Below are 16204 nucleotides of genomic sequence, written 5' to 3' on the forward strand. Positions count from 1 at the left end.
TGTGGTCTTTCATGCAATTATTACAGGTCTACTGTTGACAGTCATGAACAACGATGTGATGAGAGAAAACAAGAGGGAGGAAGCGAACGAGGGAGTGAGCAAGGAAGAGCAAAACAATCCTGTTAAAAGAAACCACTGTGAGCACACAACATGAATAGCTGATTATATACCGATCAGCCATAACATTATGACCACTGACAGGTGAAGTGAATAACACTGATACACCCATCAGCCATAACATTATGACCACTGACAGGTTAAGTGAATAACACTGATAATCTCGTCATCATGGCACCTGTCAGTGGGTGGGATATATTAGGCAGCAAGTGAACATTCGGTCTTCAGAGTTGATGTGTAAGAAACAGGAAAAATGGGCCAGCATAAGGATCTGAGAGACTTTGACAAGGGTCAAATTGTGACGCTATAGACGACTGGGTCAGAACATCTCCAAAACTGCAGCCCTTGTGGGGTATTCCCGGTCTGCAATGGTCAGTACCAATCAAAAGAGGCCCATGGAAGGAAAAGCGGTGAACTGGCAAAAGGGTGAACTGGCGACATGTTCAAAAGAGGTTCAAGGAAGGAAAAGCGGTGAACTGGCGACAAGCCTCATTGATGCACGTGGGGAGTGAAGGCTGGCCCGTGTGGTCCGATCCAACAGATGAACTACTATAGCTCAAATTGTTGAAAAGGTTAATGCTGGTACTGATAGAAAGGTGTCAGAACACACAGTGCACCACAGTTTGTTGCGTATGGGGCTGCGTAGTCACAGACCAGTCAGGGTGACCTGCTGACCCCTGTCCACTGCTGAAGGTGCCTACAATGGGCACGTGAGCATCAGAACCGGACCACAGAGCAATGGAAGAAGGTGGCCTGGTCTGATGAATCACGTTTTCTTTTACATCACGTGGATGGCCAGGTGCGTGAGCGTCGCTTACCTGGAGAACACATGGTACCAGGATGCACTATGGGAAGAAGGCAGGCCGGCAGAGGCAGTGTGAGGCTTTGGGCAATGTTCTGCTGGGAAACCTTGGGTCCTGACATTCATGTGGTTGTTACTTTGACACGTACCACCTACCTAAGCATTGTTGCAGACCATGTGCACCCTTTCATGGCAACAGTATTCCCAGAAGGCATTGGCCTCTTTCAGCAGGGTAAATGCACCCTGCCACAAAGCAAAAATGGTTCAGGAAGGATGTGAGGAAGACAACGAGTTCAAGGAGTTGACTTGGCCTCCAAACTCCTCAGATCTCAATCCAATTGAGCATCTCTGGGATGTGCTGGAAAACAAGTCCGATCCATGGAGGCCCCACCTCACAACTTACAGGACTTGAAGGATCTGCTGCTAACGTCGTGGTGCCAGATACCACAGCACACCTTCAGAGGTCTAGTGGACTCCATGCCTCGACAGTCAGGGCTGTTTTGGCGACATAAGGGGGACCTACACAATATTAGGCAGGGGGGTCATAATGTTATGGCTGATTGGTGTAGTACATTACAAGTCCCTCTCATAGTTAATGTACTTCCTGTTAGATTGAACACAGAAGAAATTAATGGAATACAAAACAAGTACTTCAATATTTGAACTTGTTTTCAGCTGTAATGAACAGAGTCCCACTCCACCCTGAAGCTCCCCAGAACAGGCAGGTGCCAGAAGGAACCAGTTTCACACCACCTTACCTGGAAAAACATTCTCCATTCAAACCACAACGATAATCACCATGTTGAGAGATTTAGTCACCAGGAAGGGAAGACTGCTGGAGAGGGAATCAGCCCGTCATCCCAAACATGCTACAGAAAACATACTACCTCCTGGTTCCTCCAGATCCTCCACAATGTTGGAATCATCAACGTCTGTGTCATCACTGTCTGAGTCATCATCATATTCTATGACATCATTTCCTGCTGGATCACCTAGTGGTATATGTACAGGAGACATGAAGCAATGCCTCAACAGCCCCAAACAACATGTCGCATGCCAAGCAGAAATAAGGTTAGAGAGGTTTTTCCACCAGAGACTGTCACAGGGTGCTTCAAAACCCAGCCTGAAACCCCAAAGAGTAAGACGAAACACCACCACATTCTCCTCCACAGAGTCTCTAGCCCCAGTTTAGACATGAGGACTAGTGTGGGCGTAGAATAGATCTTACGCTACATGGCTACCCAACCACCACCTACATTCACCACCCAAATCCAAATACTGGACAACATGGACACTGGCTACAGCACAATCTACAGGAACAGATTAAGATAGTTCCAGCTACAGATCAGAGAAAATCAGACAGACGAACAGAAAGTAGAAGTCAGACAAAGAGACGAACGTGGCAGACAGAAGACGGAGCAACTGAACGTAGAAGAAGGCCTGAGTCATGCCAGATCAGGTTAGCAGGAAGAGCAGCTTGGCTGAGTGCCAGATGAACCCCTGTTCCCAAGAGAGGGTCCTAGTTTGGACCAGGACCCCAGGAAGGGAACAGGAAGCCATGTCAGACACTAGAGAGATGACGGCTCGGCCAGACAGACGCAGGCCTGCGGGCCAACTGCCACTCACCTAGCGTGTTGTTCTCCTTTATGCTTTTCTCCTGCAGCTGCTCTAACCGAACTGGAAATGACAATGAATTGGAGAGAGGATGTTGGACAAAACTAGAAGCTCAACTTCCCTTCAGAGCCATGTATCCCTAAACAGTTTCCCTACAGGGGATGTGTGCATGCGTGTGTGTATGCGCGGTGATGGGTGCGTGTGTGAGGTGTTACCTTGCAAGGCAGTGAGGCGTTCATTGGTGAAGTCATTGTCAGCCTGGAGGGCCTCAATGCGAGCCTGCAGTGCCAGTTCTTTCTCCTCCATCTCATCGATACGAAGCTGGAGCTCCTTCTTCTCAATCTGACCCTTCTGGGTCAACTCCTCCTGACGACCCTCCGCTAGCTAAACACACACACAAACACACACACACACACGTTTGTACAGCTACCCTCATAGGGACAAGAAATTAGAAATTGCATGCATCCTTGCCCTAATCTTAACCCTGAAACTAACCCTAATCCTTAACCTAACACTAACCTTAACCTCAATAAAGTAACATTTATGCCTAAACTTTACCTAGATGTAATGCCTAACCTTAACCCTAAACTTAACCAACTAAACAACAATGCCTGAACCTTAAAGAAACCCCAATTCTAACTATAAAATAAATTCTAAGTTTGACCCTAAACCCTGAGCCGGAAATTTACTTTTGCCTCACAAGGACTAGCAAAAGGTCCCAATGAGTCAAATTTATTCTGGTTCTACTATACTCATTGACTGAAAGGTGCGATGTATTTCAGCCTAAAACTACTTACATTGCAGGCGTTTAGGTGTTCTGAAGATGGTTATTGTACAAAACAAAAAGTCATCAGCGATAGATGATCTATAACCAGAGTATCAATCAAATGTATTTTATGAAGCCCCTTTTACATCAGTTGTCAGAAAGGGCCTTTCCAGAGACCCAGTCTGAAACCCCAAAAAGCAACAAGAGTAGATACACAGTGGCTAGGATCATTGTCAGTGACTTGTTTCCTAAATGCTTCTTTAACCATGCGTTCCAGCTTTGGCTCAGCACTTTCTAAACCAAATCAGACATACGTTTTTTTTCACAATCTAAAAGTAATCATGATGTGGGCCAACCCAAGGCGCTTGTGGAGAACAGGCTACCAGGCATGGTGTTTTAGCAGAACAAGCTGTCATCTAACCCCTGCTAGATAAATAGAAAACGATTACCTCAAAGCCTGTCTCCTAACTAACCCCTGCAGAATAAATGTCCCGATGACCTCACATCCTGAAGGAGCAATACTACCATGGACCTTCCCACTGGGTTAAGGAGGTGAGGAGGTGGGAGGAGGCCCGTAAGGACGGATAAAGGAGCCCTACCTTGATTTTGTCTGTGAGGTCCTTGATCTCGTTGACTGCTCCATTGTATTTATTGGCCAGCTCCCTGAGCTCCTCCTGGTTCCTCTCATTCATCTCCTTCAGATGGGTGCATTCATCCTCTGTGTTGGACAGACTCCTCTGGAACAACGAATACGCGTCAAAACAAACCCCACGCCACAGAGCCCTGCCAGCTGGGCAACCCTTTACCCCACGCCACCGAGCCCTGCCAGCTGGGCAACCCTTTACCCCACGCCACCGAGCCCTGCCAGCTGGGCAACCCTTTACCCCACGCCACCGAGCCCTGCCAGCTGGGCAACCCTTTACCCCACGCCACCGAGCCCTGCCAGCTGGGCAACCCTTAACCCCACGAAGGAGGGACTTCCAGGCAGGTGTCTCACCTCCACCTCTGACAGCTTGCGGACCACCTCGATCTTCTCCTGTAGGACCCGCCTCAGGGACTCTTTGGCCGTGGTCTCGTAGTTGTGTTTATCTTCCTGTAGCGCCACCAGCTCTTTACGCACACCATCCTCTGTCTGGATCTGAGACAGACACAGACTCAATCCCACAACTCACATGTATTTACTGTGACACACGGCCTGCAACTGTGTAGAAAACTACAGTAGATAAGGTGACTCATTGCGGAGATAGAGAGATAGGGAGATTATAGGAAAATTATATTTAATTTTATTTCAGGGACAAATGTAATTGGACAAATCAACACAATCATAAATAATATGTAAATGTTTAATACATTGTCGAGAATCCTTTGCAGGCAATGACTGCTTGAAGTTAGGAACGCATGGAGTTCAAACGCTGGGATTCCCCCTATGTTATGATTTGGCCTTTACTGCAGCTGTCTTCAGATGTTTGTTCGTGGCTCTGTCTGCCTTAAGTTTCGTCTTCAGCAAGTGAAATGTATGCTCGATCGGGTTCAGATAAGGTGAACGACTCAGCCTTTGTAATATTCCACTTCTTTGCCTTAAAATATTCCTGGGTTGCTTTCGCAGTATGTTTTGGGTCATTGTCCATCTGTAAAGAGAAGCTCAATCAACTTTGCTGAATTTATCTGAATCAGAGGAGACAGTATATCCCTCTACACTTCAGAATTCATCCGGCTGCTTCTGTCTTCTGTCACATCATCAATAAACACTAGTGACCCAGTGCCATTAGAAGCCATGCATGCCCATGCCATGACACTGCCTCCACCGTGTTTTATAGATTATGTGGTTTGCTTCAGAGAATGAGCTGTTCCAAGCCTTCTCCATACTTTTTTTCTTCCCATCATTCTGGTACAGGTTGATCTTAGTTCCATCTGTCCAAAGACTGCCGTTTCAGGACTGGGCTGGCTTTTTTAAATTTTTTTTAATGTTTTTTGGCAAAATCTGGCCTCTATTCATGAGGTTTATGAATAGTTTGCACCTTGTGGTGAACCCTCTATTTGCTCTTGTGAAGTCTTTTCTTTATGGTAGACTTGGATAATGATATGCATACCTCCTGGAGAGCATTCTTCACTTGGCTGGATGTTCTGAAGGGGTTTTTCTTCACCATGGAAAGGATCCTACCATCATCCACCACTGTTGTCTTCCGTGGACGTCCAGGCCTTTTGGTGTTGCAGAGCTCACCAGTGCGTTCTTGTTTTCTCAGAACGTACCAAACAGTTGATTTGGCCACTCCTAACGTTCCGTCTCTCTCTGATGGAATATTTTTTTGCAGTCTAAGGAACAGCAACAGCTTCCAAATGCGAATGCCACAGCTGGAATCAACTCCAGACCTTCTACCTGCTTAATTGATGAAGAAATAAAGGAACAGCCAACATCTGTCCATGGAACAGCTTCTGAGTCATTTGTCCAATTACTTTTGTTTCCTTGAAAAAGAGGGGCTACATATTAAAGAGCCGTAATTCCTAAATCCTTCCTCCACTTAAGATGCGAATACTTCAAATTAAAGCTGAGACTGCCCTTTAAGCCCAGATTCATGATTTAAATTTAACCTGAATATATTTTGGTAAACAGCCAAAATAAAACTTGTCAGTGTCCAGTTATTTCTGGACCTAACTGTATCTCCAGTAGATAAGGTGACTCACTTTGGAATACGCCTGCAGCTGGTTGCCCATCACCTCCAGCCGTGAGAGAAGCCGATCCTCGTCGATCAGAGCCTGGCCGAGACCAGGAGACATGGGTCATGCATCATTCATTTACATGGTAAAACTAATTCACGATGGAGGTGGCGAGGTGGCTTAATGGTAATGGCTTAAGGCAGGCATATTCAAATCTGCCCTAATCATGGGATTTAGCCTTCTGTTCTACCTCATCATTATTTGCCCCCACCTGGTGTCCCCAGTCTAAATAAGTCCCTGATTAGGGGGTTGCAATGAAAACATGGAGTGGAACTGGGCCTGAGTGGGATGTTCCAAGGTGGAGTGGAAGTGCAAAGTCAGACCGGACCTCACCGTGCACACTAACATTAGTTATGAGACCGTAATAACAGTAGGACATGAAATAGTAATATGTTATATTTCAAATAATAAAAGTGGTATATCAGGTAGTAATAATAGTATATTAGGTAGTAATATAAATGGTATATCACGCAGTAATAGCAGTAATAACAGTAGTACCTGCCAGCTGTTCTCAGAGGCCTCCTGTGTGCTGGTCAGGAGACGCTGCAGTGTCGCCAACTTCTGTTCCAACATCTGTTCCCTGTGTAGCGCCTCCTGATGGGAGGAGCGTGGAGGAAGGAGAGAGCGGGGTGAGGAAGCTCCTCATTATGGCTCTGAGTCCATCCTATTTCTCAACAGAACTTAATGCAGCATAGTAGCTGAACCTCTGCAGTGGCAGCCGGTGGCCAGCAGGGGTCAGTAGTGTCACTTACCTGCAGATACTGGGACAGCTGGAACAGCTCCTGGGAGTACATGCTGGGAGTGTTGGCAGCCACCTGCCGGAAGGACAGGGGGGACACAGTCAGGTATGAACCACCTCGGCTGACCTGACTTCACCTCAGGTAACTACACAGACTAATCTTGAGGCAGGGCCCGAGTTCACACAAAACACATGAGATACACAGAGGCAGAGTGTAAGAGAGAAATAACCCAGAAGGAAGTGTCTACTTTAATCAACACTGCGGTGTCGGAGGACGAGGAAGCTGCATGTACAGAGAAATGGGGGGAGGTCTCTGGTCTGATGCACCATGTCAGTAGGAAGCTGCTTCATACTGACATCATTCACAGGAGCTGATGTGTGATGCAAGGTTACAATATTACAGGGCAACCCCCCACTCCCCCACCGGGACCAAAAATAACACCCTGTGACTGAGAGGAACAGACAGGCCCACAGCGCTGTGAGCAGAGCGGACAGTCTGCTGGGACCTAAAATAAGCATTTGACCAGGTCTTGTCAAACATGGAGGTGAGAGGTGTTGAGGAGAGGATCCGTAGTTCGATTTGAGACGTGACCTCGGCACCCTGTCTCATGATATTAGGAGTCCTGACACAGGAACCTGGCTAGAGCCTCTCTGGGGTATGAAGTCACAGGGATGAGAGGAACCTCTGTTAGACTGGGGGGGGAGATATGAAGTCACAGGGATGAGAGGAACCTCTGTTAGACTGGGGGGGGGGGGGGGGATATGAAGTCACAGGGATGAGAGGAACCTCTGTTAGACTGGGGGGAGATATGAAGTCACAGGGATGAGAGGAACCTCTGTTAGACTGGGGGGGGGGGGAGATATGAAGTCACAGGGATGAGAGGAACCTCTGTTAGACTGGGGGTGGGGGGGGGGGGGATATGAAGTCACAGGGATGAGAGGAACCTCTGTTAGACTGGGAGTCAGTGTACAGGTGACATGTTAGCCACTGAATCAGCTGGGAACCAAAGTTCCCTACCTGGATTTCACCCATGTGACACGACTAAATACAGACACGTGAAAGGAAACAGAACCAATTTAAAAAGCCGACACCATCATGGCAGAAGTGGCGGACAGGAACACTTGTGACAAACTGCTTCGTTGCACAACGTTCAACTGCGGTTGATAATAGATAAGACTGATAACATTCACACAGAAGTAGCACTTCCTGAAAGGTGGCCAGTTCCAGAGATGTCCTGAGATGTGAACTTGGTGTGAATTAAATTCCCTCAAAGCAAAGATGTTCAAACAGAGAAAAAAACTGCCTCCCTCCCAAAACCTTCCCTCTGCACAACTCCAACCCTGCCAAACATCTGCTCCATCTCAGGGTTCCGTTTGGTTTGCTAACTTGTGAGCTACACGTAGTAGGCTTGGTTACACAGAGAAAACAGAACCCCTAGAGGACCAATGTATAAGACTGTTGCATATAGTTTATGATGGATTGTACACAATTTTGATCCACTAAAAGTTAATTTTCTATTACATTATTAGCACAAAAATACCAGGTAAGGTAAAAAAAAAAAAATTAAGACGGGAACAATCAACAGACTGCCACCAACCTTATCAACAGGAAGTGGTAAAGGTGCCTGGATGACTCTGTGGACAGAAAAGGTCAGGGGTCAGACTTCAGTTCAAAGCGAGTTGAAAGGTAATTCAACAGCTCATACCATTAAGACATGAGACATATGAGGATGGTTTACTTGAACAATTTATACAAGACATTATACAGTTAACAACCTATATGTGCTGGCAATCAAATGGGAGAAAAGAACGTTTAAAAACAGCAGAAGCATCTTGACCTTTGCCCTTCAAACTACTGTTAATACACATCCCAACAGAGTAATGAAGGACAGTTGGATGCAGTCTGACGGTACAGCACCTAGCAGTCAGTCAGGGGAACACACACTTAAACCAGTTCACAGTCAGACAGTCACCAGTGAGTACAACCTTATTAGCGGACTGTTCCCCTTCCCCAAAGCAGTTCAGGGGCTGGAGGTACAGTCAAATGGCTGAAATCACACACAGGTGTATCACATCAGGCGCACATGATTAGAACATTGGTCCTCAGCGTTTTGAAGGAGCCGTGCCCTATTTAAACCTCAGACATTCAGTTTGGTGTGCTCCTGACTGTTGACGTGACAGTGAACACCATGGTGAGATCGAAAGACCTGTCTGAGGCCTTCAGAAAGAAGATTGTTGCAGCTTATGAGTCTGGTAAGACATTTAAAAAGATCTCAAAAGAGTTTGAAATCAGCCATTCCACTGTCCGGAAAATAGTGTACAAGTGTAGGACATTCAAAACAACTGCCAACACGCCCAGGTCTGGCCGTCCAAGCAAGTTCACCCCGAGAGCAGACCGCAAGATGCTAAAAGAAGTCTCCAAAACCCTTCAAATGTCATCATGGGACCTAGAGCAGGCTCTGGCGACTGTTGATGTGAAAGTGCATGCCTCTACAATCAGAAAGAGACTGCACAAGTTTAATCTTCACGGGAGGTGTGCAAGGAGGAAACCTTTACTCTCCAAGAGAAACACTAAGGCCAGACTGAAGTTTGCCAGAGAGAACGTAGACAAAGCACAGGACTTCTGGATTAATGTTCTTTGGACAGATGAGTCTAAAATGTAATTATATGGACACCAGAACAGAAGACAAAGTACAGCGTTCCAGGAAAAGAACCTCATACCAACTTGAAGCTTGGAGGTGGAAGTGTCATGGTTTGGGGATGCTTTGCTGCAGCAGGACCTGGCCAGCTCACCATCATAGAATCCATCTACAGTGTATCAGAGGGGGCTGGAGCAACATGTGAGACCATCTGTAAGAAAGTTTAAGCCGAAGCGGAACTGGACCCTGCAACATGACAATGACCCTAAACATACCAGTAAATCCACCAAGGACTGGCTGAAAACGAAGAAATGGAGAGTCCTGGAATGGCCCAGTCAAAGCCCAGATCTTAATCCCATTGAGATGCTGTGGGGTGACTTGAAACGGGCTGTACATGCAAGAAACCCCTCAAACATCACACAGGTTAAAGCATTCTGCATTGAGGAGTGGGGCAAACTTCACTTAGACCGATGTCAGAGACTGGTAGAGGGTAACAAGAAGCGTCTCACTGAAGTTATTTCAGCCAAAGGGGGTAACACCAGGTATTAGGGGGTAACACCAGGTATTAGGGGGTAACACCAGGTATTAGGGGGTAAACACCAGGTATTAGGGGGTAAACACCAGGTATTAGGGGGTAGGGTGTCCTAACTTTTTCCTCAGAATATGTTTTTAGGTTGATGTCTTTTGTTTAATGAGTAAAACAATGTTATTTTTTGCTGTTTACCTACAATTAGATCACTTTCTTTTCCAGAGATGAATAAAACAAGATTAGACATGGATATGTGAACATTTCTTAATGAATAACTGAATATTTAATGAGGTGTCCTAATTTTTTCACATGACTGTAGCTACAATAAGCTTAGAATCCTGTAAATTGATAACGTGATGCGATGCCCTTACTGCCTCAGAAGTGGCCGTTCTAATCTCCCCATCCGCTATTCAAAAACCTTCTAACTCCATTTGAGCTTGATTTTGGTAAAACATTAATAATAATGACACATGCAAGAATCGTACGATATATTAAAGACAATACCAACTTTGAATGTTGGTTGAATAACTTTTCTTAACTTCCTGAAAAGTAGCGATTTCGTAGATACAAGGTTTCCGCCTGACAGCAACCATATGTAATCAAATCAATCACATCAAAGGGAGAGGATTTCTATGCAATTCAACTTCCCATTGTATTGGAATCTGTACTATTAAACTAGCATGTGGTTCTGAGGCAGGACTGATCAGAGACTGGTCCCAGTCTCACCAGTATTGTTTTATAAACCACACAGTCATATAACCAGACCACACCTTCAGAGCACACCGCCCCATTCCTTCCTAGTTTTCGGCAAAAACACTAAAGCCTCACACAGAATGTTCTCAGTGAAACAACACCTATAAACCACAAAAACAACAGGTTACTTGATTAAACAGTAAGAGAATCACTCTACCAGAGGCCAGCTCTTCAAATAACAGCGACGGATTTGCTCTACCAGAGCACAGCTCCTCCAAAAAACGAGACTAGATAGCAAACTACAAACACACTCTTCAAAACCTATAGCACCCAGCCATTTACCTAAGCCACTGACAGTCAGTAAATCCCCCAGCCACACAGCCAGTCTCCATAACCAGTCCATTGGGGGGAGATGGACCACATTTCCATCAACATAACCCTGCTGGTTGACAAATGATGAACTTCAGTTCAGCCAGCTCCATTACCATAGAGATCCGGGAAAACGGCTCTGCTAGCAGTCAAGGTTTCACCAAATCAGCCTTGTCACAGCGACACACTGAAGGGCCTCCTCCCTCGCTCAATCATTACCTGGCCCTTCCAGGTGAAAGAGTCAAAGAGCAACACACAAAAACATGTGACACAGGCAGTAAAGCGTTGAGAAAATGGTAACGATTAACCCCCTTCGATTCTGGTAGAAATTGTGAAAGCAGACCAGAACAAGACTAGAACAAGACAGCAGTGATATAACAGTGTTCCCTACAGGAAACACACAGGTTGGATGACATTCCAGCTCTCAATGTTTTCTCTGTACTGTTTGTTTGAATGCTTGCCTCTGTGTGCGTGTGTGTGAGAGTGAGCGCAATTATTTTCCCCCAATCAACGCTGCATGCCACTGCACATTTCCTGTTCTTCATGTTTCTGAACACTGGTGAATGTGACCAGAAAAACGCAAATGGGATGTTGACTTGAGGCAGAGCAGCAGAGTCCCTCAGACAAAACATTCAATGGCACATTGTCACATCTCTCATGGCATCCTAATGGGCTCCGGTCACGCCTCCATTAAAGGTTCCTGCATAGCCTGGGATCCGGTCACGCCTCCATTCCAGTTCCTGCATAGCCTGGGCTCCAACTTGATGTTTATTTCATTTGTATCATTTGAAGGTGTTTTAGATGGTATTTATTTTGTGGAGGGCTGTCAGTGAAGGTGTTTTAGATGTTATTTATTTTGTGGAGGGCTGTCATTGAAGGTGTTTTAGATGTTATTTATTTTGTGGAGGGCTGTCAGTAAAGGTGTAAAGTAGCGCTGCAACAACCAATAGTTCACACTGATGACATCAACAAAAAACACAGTCAGCAGCATATTTAATTGTTCATAAAAACATGGAAACCTGGCGGGCACAATGACTGGGCAATAATTCAATTAATATTGTGAGTTGTTAAATAATTTAATAATGTAATTGCTGATATCACAATACTGTAAATTTTGCTATTAATGGATTCAGAATAAGGACATTTGGGGTGTAGTTACAAGGCTGCATGCCAGTGTTCTTATTAGAACTATTCAGATTTTTGTTTTAGACATTATTAATAAGTTGTAGAAAGCAAAACCCATTAGTTTCTTGACCTCATGCATTTAACTTTATGCTTAAACGGTGTATAAAAAAAGGTTTTTCTAAAGCATATTTTAAGATTATAATGACAGACATGAATAAATATATCAAGATTAATAATCTTATTGGCATAATAACTAGATTATATTGTGATGACAGTTTTGGGCCATATTGCCCAAACATAGCGGGCGCTACAGTTTGTCACGATAATCCAAAACATGTTTTTAAATATCTGCTTTTTAAAGAAGTCTGCTTAATGGCATGAGTTGCATTTTGAAGCGGGAAAACAAAACCTTATCACCAATAAATCAATACTTATCCAAGCACACCTGTTTGTGGCGTTGAAACATTAATGTTTATTACCTGGTCCATCTATTTTCATATTTTACACCTTTGTGACTTACAAAATTACAGATATTGTGATCAGCCTGTTTGTGATGATTGGCATATTCTGGTAATAAACTCATCCACCTATTTATTAACAAACAGCTCTGGATAAGAGGGTCCACTAAATGCCTATAAAACGTGAATGAAAGTTTCTGTAAAAGATTCTAAGCAATCCGACAATTTTGCTGATGGGCTATTGTCAGAACATTTTGTGGCAACAATTAATACTAAAAAGGCTAAATATGTGAGCTATGTTTACAGGAAATAATTCTCAGCTCCATGGGGAAAAGTTGAGAATTTCATTTTATTTTTAAACATTATCATCAAGATAGGCAGGGGCCTCTAAACTGAATAAATACTGTGAGGAGATGGGCCAACATTGTCTACTGCCACTCCCACGGCCACGTCCTCATACACCCCTGACCACGCCCACCACCCAAGACTCTTTTTGATACAGGAATAACAGTAGTTATGAAGTACCTACATTCACTGAGGGCTTTAAATAGTAATGTCAGAACTAATACAATCAGGTGGATCTGCCTCCACAGGGCTAGCCTCCTCTGCCTCCACAGGGCTAGCCTCCTCTGCCTCCACAGGGCTAGCCTCCAGGGGACTGGCAGTGAGGCGGGGGGTACAATCAAAACACACTAGGTTTGGAACTCTGAACTGCTGCTCTCAACAATCACAATTGCAAGCTGACTATAATCATCTACAAGCTGCAACTGGAGCTCTTTAACGGGTGGAATCCCTCAAACATGGCAGCCTGCCCCGAGAAAACATGACATGGCAGCCTGCCCCGAGAAAACATGACATGGCAGCCTGCCCCGAGAAAACATGACATGGCAGCCTGCCCCGAGAAAACATGACATGGCAGCCTGCCCCGAGAAAACATGACAGCCTGTGCTGGGAAAACATGCATCTGCAAGCTGACTTAAAGAAAATGGCACATGGTTATATAAAGGTAAAAATTAGTTGTAAATAAAGAAATATTTTTGAAAATGTTCTTACTCTGAGCGCCGCCGTGCCTCCAGGCCATCTGGTAGAAACAGCTTGATTGTAGACACTATACAGCCATGGGTGACTTTAACACACACAGAGAGACAGACACACACAGAGAGAGACAGACATTAATCCACCCGAATGTGAGACACTACATGTGAAATATGACAGCCCTAGCTTATTAGCATTAGCCATCAGTCTCCCCAAAGACAATCAAGACGCGGCTGGCAGGTCTCTTCTAACCCACCTGCCTTACCTCAGTCAGAGGTGACTGGATGCTGGAACTAAAACCCAACCAAAATCATTATTTAATGTGTAAATCAGTCCATAAAGGCCATGCAAATATATATATAGTAGGCTTTTATATATATATATATATATATATATATATATATATATATATATATATATATATATATATATATATATATATATATATATATATATATATATATAAGCCTACTTATTTGGTGATTTATGTACAGTGGGGAGAATAAGTATTTGATACACTGCCGATTTTGCAGCTTTTTCCCACTTAAAGCATGGAGAAGTCTAATTTTTATCATAGGTACACTTCAACTGTGAGTTACGGAATCTAAAAAAAAAAAAAATCCAGAAAATCACAATGTATGATTAAGTAATTAATTTGCATTTTATTGCATGTATTTGGATCATCAGAAAAGCAGAACTTAATATTTGGTACAGAAACCTTTGTTTGCAATTAGAGATCATACGTTTCCTGTAGTTCTTGATCAGGTTTGCACACACTGCAGCAGGGATTTTGGCCCACTCCTCCATACAGACCTTCTCCAGATCCTTCAGGGCTGTCGCTGGACAATATGGACTTTCAGCTCCCTCCAAAGATTTTCTATTGGGTTCAGGTCTGGAGACTGGCTATGCCACTCCAGGACCTTGAGATGCTTCTTACGGAGCCACTCCTCAGTTGCCCTGGCTGTGTGTTTCGGGTCGTTGTCATGCTGGAAGACCCAGCCACGACCCATCTTCAATGCTCTTACTGTGGCAAGGAGGTTGTTGGCCAAGATCTCACGATACATGGCCCCATCCATCCTCCCCTCAATACGGTGCAGTCATCTTGTCCCCTATGCAGAAAAGCATCCCCAAAGAATGATGTTTCCACCTCCATGCATCACGGTTGAGATGGTGTTCTTGGGGTTGTACTCATCCTTCTTCTTCCTCCAAACATGGCGAGTGGAGTTTAGACCAAAAAGCTCTATTTCTGTCTCATCAGACCACATGACCTTCTCCCATTCCTCCTCTGGATCATCCAGATGGTGATTGGAAAACTTCAGACGGGCCTGGACATGCGCTGGCTTGAGCAGGGGAACCTTGCGTGCACTGCAGGATTTTAATCCATGACGGCGTAGTGTGTTACTAATGGTTTTCTTTGAGACTGTGGTCCCAGCTCAAGCATGTCCAGGCCCGGGTTGGGTTTTAGCTAACAAGTTCAAAAAGGTGCAGTTAATACAGGTAATGAGTGGAGAACAGGAGGGCTTCTTAAAGAAAAACTAACAGGTCTGTGAGAGCCGGAATTCTTACTGGTTGGTAGGTGATCAAATACTTGTCATGCAATAAAATGCAGATTCTGGATTTTTGTTTTAGATTCCGTTTCTCACAGTTGAAGTGTATCTGTGATAAAAATGACAGACCTCTACTTGTTTTGTAAGTAGGAAAACCTGCAAAATCGTCAGTGTATCAAATACTTGTTCTCCCCACTGTATATTTATTTAATCAGTATGAAATTAATAAATGCACCTGCTCATTTGCAGCAATCTTTCTTCTATATAGGGCTTTGTGACTTCTTCCACATTTTGTTATGCACTGATTACATTTATTTTTTTGCCATCAATCTACAACCAAGAACCAAGAATAACAAAGTGAATTGAACTGTTTAATTAAACATTCAGTACATTAATATTCTTCCCCTCTGCAAAAAACCTTACCAGCGGCTTGGTGAACATGATCGCTGTAACGTGACCGTAAGCATGGTGGTTTGACAGTGATGTTAAGTAATACAAGCAGAATTACATTCCACCAAGTCAATCATGCAACCGTTCAAAGGCTGGTGCAGATCTATCATTCAGGACCCACCAAAATTAAAGTGTGACTAAAACCAGCATCCCTTCATACATGTTATCAGCCACAAGCAGACCCAGCCTATCGATTCTACACAAATCACTAAAGTACACCCCCCACTCACTATACAGACTATGGACTATAGGCTAATGTTATTTCACATGACTTTCAACTGTCATTAAGCATCGTACTTGTCCTCAGTGAATTATTAACACCAGTGGAGGGACTATATGCTGTATGTTACTGCATCAATTCATAGGTCGGGAGTATTTGCACAGAGATGTGATAATTATCCAGCCTTATTGGCGGTGTACATTTCAGAGATGTGATAATTATCCAGGCTTATTGGCGGTGTAAATTTCAGAGATGTGATAATTATCAAGCCTTAACGCCGGTGTAAATTTCAGAGATGTGATAACTATCCAGCCTTAACGCCGGTGTAAATTTCAGAGATGTGATAATTATCAAGCCTTATCGGCGGTGTAAATTTCAGAGATGTG

At 44.3% G+C, this 16204-nt stretch overlaps 1 protein-coding gene across 7 annotated transcripts in view; it reads right to left on the bottom strand.

The window, feature by feature from the left end:
* Positions 1–16204, bottom strand: part of slmapa (sarcolemma associated protein a) — a 56242-nt gene that overhangs the window by 24813 nt on the left and 15225 nt on the right. For 2 of the 7 annotated variants that reach the window (XM_010874672.5, XM_034287646.1), the window contains exons 3-12: positions 13620–13692; positions 8352–8388; positions 6767–6829; positions 6513–6608; positions 5982–6053; positions 4297–4437; positions 3899–4036; positions 2749–2917; positions 2546–2596; positions 1807–1911 (exon numbers count right to left, since the gene is read on the bottom strand). In XM_010874672.5, the coding sequence (XP_010872974.1) occupies positions 1807–1911; positions 2546–2596; positions 2749–2917; positions 3899–4036; positions 4297–4437; positions 5982–6053; positions 6513–6608; positions 6767–6829; positions 8352–8388; positions 13620–13692 (945 nt within the window). Of the gene's footprint in view, positions 1–1806; positions 1912–2545; positions 2597–2748; positions 2918–3898; positions 4037–4296; positions 4438–5981; positions 6054–6512; positions 6609–6766; positions 6830–8351; positions 8389–10956; positions 10974–11099; positions 11164–13619; positions 13693–16204 lie in introns of those variants that run through there. The other 5 variants (XM_010874690.5, XM_034287652.1, XM_010874716.5 and 2 more) reach the window with 4 other exon arrangements.

The sequence above is a fragment of the Esox lucius genome, chromosome 2 (assembly GCF_011004845.1).
Source record: "Esox lucius isolate fEsoLuc1 chromosome 2, fEsoLuc1.pri, whole genome shotgun sequence".
Classification (NCBI taxonomy): domain Eukaryota; kingdom Metazoa; phylum Chordata; class Actinopteri; order Esociformes; family Esocidae; genus Esox; species Esox lucius.